Source organism: Trachurus trachurus, assembly GCF_905171665.1.
Source record: "Trachurus trachurus genome assembly, chromosome: 11".
Lineage (NCBI taxonomy): Eukaryota > Metazoa > Chordata > Actinopteri > Carangiformes > Carangidae > Trachurus > Trachurus trachurus.
The window spans coordinates 5,417,121-5,425,156 of record NC_139904.1 but is presented as its reverse complement, the minus strand read 5'-3'; the positions used below and the strand labels follow the sequence as shown (position 1 = coordinate 5,425,156).

The 8,036-nt window shown below is 41.0% G+C and overlaps 1 protein-coding gene across 1 annotated transcript; it reads right to left on the bottom strand.

The window, feature by feature from the left end:
• Window positions 1-334: 334 nt before the first annotated feature.
• LOC310993868 (chitin synthase chs-2-like) lies at window positions 335-8,036 on the bottom strand (the record flags this gene model as incomplete). Its single annotated transcript, XM_083982351.1, has 22 exons — window positions 335-475; window positions 557-650; window positions 747-961; window positions 1,056-1,166; window positions 1,523-1,587; window positions 1,703-1,731; window positions 1,821-1,980; window positions 2,069-2,347; window positions 2,428-2,603; window positions 2,768-2,940; window positions 3,070-3,185; window positions 3,273-3,473; window positions 3,560-3,701; window positions 3,789-3,890; window positions 3,995-4,169; window positions 4,247-4,417; window positions 4,690-4,785; window positions 4,944-5,127; window positions 5,318-6,197; window positions 6,374-6,562; window positions 6,819-6,951; window positions 8,011-8,036. 22 exons carry the CDS (start codon window positions 8,034-8,036, stop codon window positions 335-337), a joined length of 3,858 nt encoding a protein of 1,285 aa, XP_083838477.1.

Genomic DNA, 8,036 nt, shown 5'->3' with positions numbered 1-8,036 from the left:
AAGTAATACACACAATAAAAAGAGAGTATGTATGACAACCCACCCCCATTGTCTTGGAGGTTGTCCCTGCACAATTTTGGCAGCAAATTGATTCATATTTGAGGGTCATCAGCTGATGCTAATGCTTTCGCATTATAAAAGTTAGGCGACATTTGCTCTCTCTCCCTTCCACTTGGTGACATCCTATGGACTTTGCTTTTGGACATCCAGCCCCTCCACTGCACATATGCCACTCATCCATGCACCACATCAATGACTGAAATTGTTCTTAGTTTAACTTTGCGTGGTCTCCCTCCTTGTCACATTCACTGAGCCAGTTTGTGATAATGTGTGTTTACACCATCGTCCCTCCATGTGGATTCATGTTGGAATATATGAAGTCATACTCATCATCGCTGTCAGACATAGAGCTCAACTGGGACAAGGACATGGAGCTGGAGTCGGAGATAGAGTCAGAGTTGGAGTCGGAGTTGCCCTGAGGGGAGTCAACATGACCATCAGTGCACATTAAGCCACCACATCTGGAACACTTAAAGGACAATTGTATTGTAAATACCTTTTTGCCTGGCAGATATAAGTCTTGCTGATTGGATTTTTTCTCCTGAGGCACAGTGTCCAAAAAGGCTATATAATGGATGAGGGTGTAGATTCTGGATAAACACAAGATGTTTTGGTCAGAATAAGTGAACACCATGAGCTTCAGAAAACTGGGGAGAAAAACATCAAGGTATAAGTCAAGATGTTACCTGTGGTAGAACATGGCAAAGAACTGGATCCCCACCGACACCGCAAACCCCAGGATGAACATGAAGGCAATGGGATCAATCTCTGCATCTTCTCCAGTAGTTTCAAAGTTAAAGTCAACCTTTGGTATCCTGATCGAAAATGTGGCATTGTATATCTGAAGGGTGAAGGTCGCCACCAACCACATAGCATTCACCATGAAGAAGGCAAAGTTGATCTGTTTAACATGATAACAATATGATTAGTTTAAGATCAATGGCACAGCAGGTTTCTGTTAGACGTGAAGCACAATTCAAGTTCCTCATGGCTACCTTGTTTCTCAGCTCCTTCAGATCGTTGGTGATCTTTTTCTGTTTCTCTTTGTCATTGGGTAGAGGTTTCAGGTACTTCTCCTGAAGATCGTTCCAGAACTCTGTCTCCTCCTGCAGAGAAACACAGAAAACCCTCTAAGTTTTTATTGTCTCTGGTGCAGGACACTAGGACAGCCCTCTGCTCCTTATTCTTAAAGGGATAGTTCAACATTTTTGCAAATTGACCCATTGCCATAATCCCTATAGTTTTAGGAGTAGGTTCGATGCAAGCTATTTTTAGAACGACGGAGCAGAGCCACGAGCTGCTCAGAGCTACGGTACAGAGGCTCGTGGAATTTCTTGGTTTCCCTCATCAAACTCATCAAATACACAATCCAATTATACGTATGTAGATCCAGTAACTAATTCTACTACAAACTCCTAACATGTCATGTGAATTTCATATTCTGACTGGGAGCAATAAACACCTGGTCAAGTGAGGCTTCTTGCAGTTGCATGTCATTGGACAAATCCTGTAGCTCTGTGACCCAACCTGGAAAAGAGAGCAGGAGTAAGGAACATCAATTGTGCTGTGGAATTTTTACAGATAAAAAACTTTTTTAGTTTAATTTAATTTAATTTATTTTTGGTAAATTGTTAGTACTTACTTTGAGCGTCAAAAACAGGGGACACGTGACTGAAAGACAGACAGAAAAAATTTAAATATCATCATTCACTCTATTGTGACAGATGTATTTAAGTCAGTGTTCAGCCTTTAGAGCTTACCCCTGCTCTTCTGCTGTGATCCTGTCATCCTCTACAATTGTGTTTTGAGGTTCAGGCTGTTCGGGATCTGGAATCATGTTCTCCTGGCCAACACTGGGACTCTGAGGACTGGATCTTTTACATTTACAGCACGCAAAGTACCGCTGGAAGACGTTTCTGGCTGCAAAAGTGATAAAAAAATTAACTTTGGTGCTACACAGACAGTGCTAGTGTTTCACTGTAAGCTATACCAAGAGTTTGCCACCTACCTTTCTGCACTGTTGTCTGTGGGGTGGTCACTGGCGCTGCACGTGGCCCACCAGCAGGTTTGGTCTCCCGAGTGCCCCAGGACACGTTGTTCATATTGACCATTGAGTAAATGGTGAGGAGGAGATAGGCGCTGGGGATGCAGATGATGTAGAGAAAGCCATAGAACACAAGGGACAATTCCTGAGGATGCATTATAGCAGTGATGATATAAATTGAGGCCATGACGATGACAAACATGCTGCTCGGTGTCAGGATGGTTTTGTCTCTCACCATTGAACCTGAAAGAGAGTCAGATTTTAGGATCAGAGCAGTATTAAGCAGGATGTGATGAAGTTGGACCTGTTTGAATATTACTCACCAATAATGGACAATGACACTATCAACATGAGGAATGCATATATGATGCTCATGACTCCTGCAATAGTGATCTGAGTGTCCGACTTGAGTTTAAAGCAAAGGATAAGGTAGATGAACGGGGGTATCACTGCTAAAACCAGAGCTCCAGCAGCATGAATGTCCAAGACAAAGTTCAAACTACCTGGAGGACACAACAGAAGAGGAAAACACACACGGCTGAGCTTCACATGTTGTTCTTGACTTTAATATTCATTTTACATGCATTCTATACTTTCAGTAAACATTTAAAACAATTACAGGGTCAGGGAACACTTTTATAGATTAATTCTCAACAGTGACACCAACCTGCAATCAAAAGGCAGATAGTAGCCGGTCCCAGAATGCCTGAGAACAAAGCAAAGAGCTGGTAGAACATGAAAGCTTTGGACATGGATGGGTTCCTCTTGGAAATCATTGTTGTGGAGCCCAGTAAATCCACAATATTGGCCATCGTTGATGGTCCCCATCGACGACGCTATGAATGGCAGATAGCCGTTAGCATGCCTAAATGGCTACATGACAACTTATGAGAGCAGCATGTAGATTTCATTTTGTCAAATCTTAGTGGGTTTTTAATTGACTTCTGATCGACCACTACTCTCACCTGGTTGTAGAGTTCTTTGAAGTCTTCAGGTGCATTGGTGTAGGCATCAGATGCAGCATTGTATTCCACTCTCCATCCTTGCTTTAGTAGTAGAGTGCAGAGCCAGCGATCCTCACCTGAGCAAATGGGTTTAAAAGTTAATGGGGAAAGTTTTCCCAAACGGATCAGAGTGTGGTACATGAAGTTCTACCAACATCTGCTACCTTGGTCGTATTGGATGTAGTGGCTTGCCTCCATGGATTTGGTGGAGTATCTCTTCATCACGTTGTTGTCCATCAGCGCCTCTGCTCTGAACAGACTGAAGCAGCCAGGACTGCAAAGCACGGAGCCAATCACATGCTCCGCTGTCTTCTGCAGCCAGTGGCCGATGGCATACTCAAACTTCTGGAACCACACTACAGGACCTGCGGAGGAAACACAGAGGTACTCTACTCCCTGCATTTTCTATTTTGTCAAATGTTTGTTGCCTGTTTTTGTACTTGGTGCCAACCTGATCCAGTGGGGTGAATCCTTCCACATGCTGCTCCAACACGTGGGTACATTTTCAGCCGATCAATGAGTAGCATCACAGCAGCTGGCTGGAAGTCTGTGTCACCATCTAAAGCCAAGAGGTAGGTGTTGTGCTTCTCTTTCTGAAGGAAGACAAACAACTGGTTCAGTTTTGAGAAACTGGATGATTGCACATTCAAGATCATCATAATATTTTTCTCTTATCTCACCTGGATCTCTGCTCTCAGAGCCTTCTCATCCTCTTTTCCCTGCCAGCGTTTGTAATATTTGGTCATGAGTTTCCAGCCCAGAAGATAGTAAAGGTACATGATCTGCAAAATGAGAATCACCAAAATGTATATCTCTCACAATGCATATGTCCAAATGCTCCTTTGAACTAAGAATGGACTATACATGTGAGTTGAGATTTTCTTACTTGAGACCATCTTTTTTTGTGGCGGATGAGCTCTTTGTCCTTGAAGTGAACTGTGATGGAGTTCCCATAAGGCATTTTGATGATGAGGCGACCTCCGTACGGTGTCCTGATGACTGTCTGTTCTGGGATCTGCTCCTTCTTTGCGAAAAACTTCTCATCCATGTTTTTGAAGATCCTGATGACATAAAGCAACATTTTAATAGAAATTCATTTTCTTATGACTCTAGACTCTCTCTTAGTTGAAGTTCTTACCCATAAGCTTTTGTGATGACCTCCACAAGGTCCTTTGCGTAACTGTTGAGGATACGCTTCCGACTCCCACATGTATCTTCAAACGCGTCATCAAAGTAGATATGAGCTTCAAAGGAGAAATCTTGGTTCTGTGAGTCGTCCTTGACTTCCTTTGGTCTGAACCTGTCCATTCTGCAGAGAGCATGAAAACATAAAGAAGGGTAATTAGTATGGTCAAGGAAGAATAAACTTCTGGTTGGGCTGAGGAAACCACCTTAGTTTTAATGGTATCATGGGTTTGATACACCTTCTACTATTGTCTGATAGCCACAAGATTTGTGCATGTGTGCATCAGAACTGTTCCTGTCTAGTGTCAATGTGGTAAGTATGTTTGCTGTATTTATTTCACTATTGAGTCAGAGGCCGAAAGATTATATATTTAAGGATGTTCTTAGAAAACTCACCTGAATATTGACAGAATGATGCTCATCATCTCATCATACGTCTCGTGCCACATTGTTGCACAAAGATACACCATGGACGTATCCAATACTCTGAAGGTTTACATGAGAATGATTTGTAAATTTGAGAAACAGACTTGTTTAGAGCTTAGATAGATATCCACACCCAATCTCAACCCTAAGTTTCAAGTCCAAACAGACCATGACAAACTGATAGAACAGAATGGCAGACTCACACCAGTATTAAACACACTTACTTCTTTGTCTTCTTTCTTGTCTGGATGTCGAAGCGGATGTTAAGTAGCAGGGACTGTTCGATAAAGGCTCCTTCATACAGCCTCCTGGCAAACAGGTCTTGTGTTCTCTGGATACGATATAAATTGAAGGACCAGATGTAGAGAGTGGCCAACACAAGCCCGAGACACCAGGCCACTGCTAAACCTGAGGGAAGATTAGCAGATGAAGTTCATGAAAAGCTTTAGACACTGCAAAGTACTTTTGTCTAAAATAGATTTTTCTTCAGCACACAACACAGCACTGTGACAGGTATAAAAGTCAGCATGTGGTGCTTTTTAGTAGTTTGCCTATGTCCATATGTAAAATTAGCTTATGCCTTGCTACATTTCATTACCTGTCAGCATTCCAATGTCTGCTATGTTGGACATGTCCAGAAAGCAAAGAGTCCGTGTAACATCCATAACCAGTTGTAGGAACACGCTGTCATTCACACTATGGTTTCTTCCATCCACAACCACACCGCAGTAACCTTTGAAGTTGGTGCTTTCAGTCCCGGTCACACTGTTTTTGTAGTCCTGATAGTAAACAATGACAGGGACGACCAGCAGAGCCATGACACCCAGATAGGCCAGGTACAGAGGCAGGATGAAGCAGCGTCGCATGGCGTGCATCTTGCAGGCTGCAACAACGAACCAGTGGCAGAGAGCTGAGGAGATTAGCTGCACCCCAACAGTGATGGCTATAATCCTTGTCTCACGACTGGGGATGGATTTCACCACCTCCCAGTCCATTTCTGACAGAGGGACGTAGGCTCCCAGCACACAGGCGGTCACCCCGATCCTGAGCAGGCTGGAGAGGATGTGCAGGATGTTCTGGCCTCTCCTCATGTCTATTGAAAGGTTTTTGAGGAAGATGGAGCTGCTGTTCTCACCTATCAATCTGAAGTAGTTCTCCCACCAGTTGAAGGACACCAAGAAGGACCCACCAACAGCCAGACCCACCCAAATGTTCATCTTGATATCAGTGGGATCTTTCATGATGTATAAGGCGAGGAATATGCAATGACCGATCAAAAGGAGGATGAAGGCGGTGATGGATGGAATGAGGAAGCGGTTCATCTCCTTGGCACTGCACTGAGAGATCACCTGTAGCAGGGAAGAGAGGATGGCTACGCTGCTCAGGATTGACACGTTGGTCACAATGTCGAAGTGTGGCATTGCTACAATGATGAGGATTGCTGCACCCGCAGACGCCACAAACTCAAAGAACAGAACCTGAGGGAGAAGCAGAGGAAATCATTTTTGAATAAAAATGGGGCATATTACCTGTCAGGATCACATTTGCATCACTCAAAGATGAGATGAGCGCTTTGGTTTTCAGGTATCGATCGAAAAAAGTGCTATGCAAACCATTATTATTATTAAAGGTCAGAGATGTTGACATGTCTTACAAGAGCAACTGTCGTTATCCTCGGCAGCTTTGATGTTTTGTGACATGACTTCCAAATGCTTTTCAAAAACAGCAGGGCACTGGAGGCGATAAGAGAGCAGCCGATACAAAGCAGAACCACGGGTTTTTGCTCTACTGGGATGGTCGTTGTTCCTTCATTGGCCATTGTGATGAGGATGAGGAAAGATGTCTGTGACAAAAAAATGCGATAATTGGTTAATGCAGCTGCAACACAGACATCAAGTGAGCCTCAGACATAAGCTGTTACACCAAAAGTATTGAGGATTGTTAGCAGGGATTTACCAAAAAGGACAAGAGATTTTACATGTCAAGAAGCAGAAACTGTTCAAAATGACATCCTGAGTGTAAGGGTCTTTCTGCAGTGTCCATCTTCAGTAATATTTCTAATATTAATATAATTTACAAGATGTATAAAAATAACCAACCTTGCTACAGAGAGCCAAACCAAACACAATGATAGCAACTATAATGAGAGAGACGATCCTCAGTAGTTTGATCATTTTCCATGGTGTTTGTTCATCCTCGATGAGCGGGACCTCTCGGCCGGCGTCCCACGGCCTTGTATAGAAAGACCACAAAAGTAATTCACTGACACCGATAATAACACTAACAAGTTAGAAAGGTGACTGCTAAAAGTATCAAATTCAGATGTAGTTATTAATAATGATACATGGTAGGGTAGAGATCTGATTTGATAAAATAAAAAGAACAATTAAATTTAGCTAATAATTATTTGTTTTGCTAATAAAGATTGTAGAAGCTGCAAAGAGTAACAGATGTAGAATAAATGTTACCGTAATTTTCAGTGACATTAAATGAATTTGGAGTTTACTTTCATAACATACTGAAGAACATACTATAAAGGTTAAACTAATACTGTTAATAAAGTAAATAATCATTGTACTTACACAACATGTCTTTAACTTTCAATAATTTGTACACAAAAAAATGTGTAACGTGTTCAGCATAATTATCCGAAACCATTTTTAGGTCACTCATTTAAATACTTAAAAAAAAAAATTCAACCTCAAACCGTCATTAGATATTAGAAGAGTGTTTTTCATTCATTTATTTATTTTAATTCTTTCAAAATGTGTAATTTTTTTCACTGCAAATCAAGGTCAATGAAGTTGCCATGTATGGCTCTTCACTCCTTAAAGTTTTTTTAAACGTATGAAAATATTTTTAAAAAATAAGAGAAAAACATAAAATTGCAGGAACAGTTATAAATACATAAACATGTGTGGAAAAAAACAAAATTCTAAACTGAAGTACCGTAGCTTACACTTAAATAACTTATTTTATTTGTCAAACATAAGTTTGCTGATGTGGTTACTTGCCCAATAAAGGGTTACATTTATTTCTAACCGATTCATAATGTGGTATGAAATTATAAGGTATTCACTTATAGACTCATAATTATAGAAATAATACATTGGAATTCATTGGAGAAACTGATTTTTCAACAGAAACAAATTACAAACAAAACAAATAACTTAGACACTAGTTCTACTATCATGAATATATTTCTGAAATCACTGACAATTAATTTGTATTACGCTACTAGAAAATAAAAATCTAATGTCATATGCGTATATATGATATCAGTTAACTTACTTAATTGTGTCTTTGTCTTCATCCAT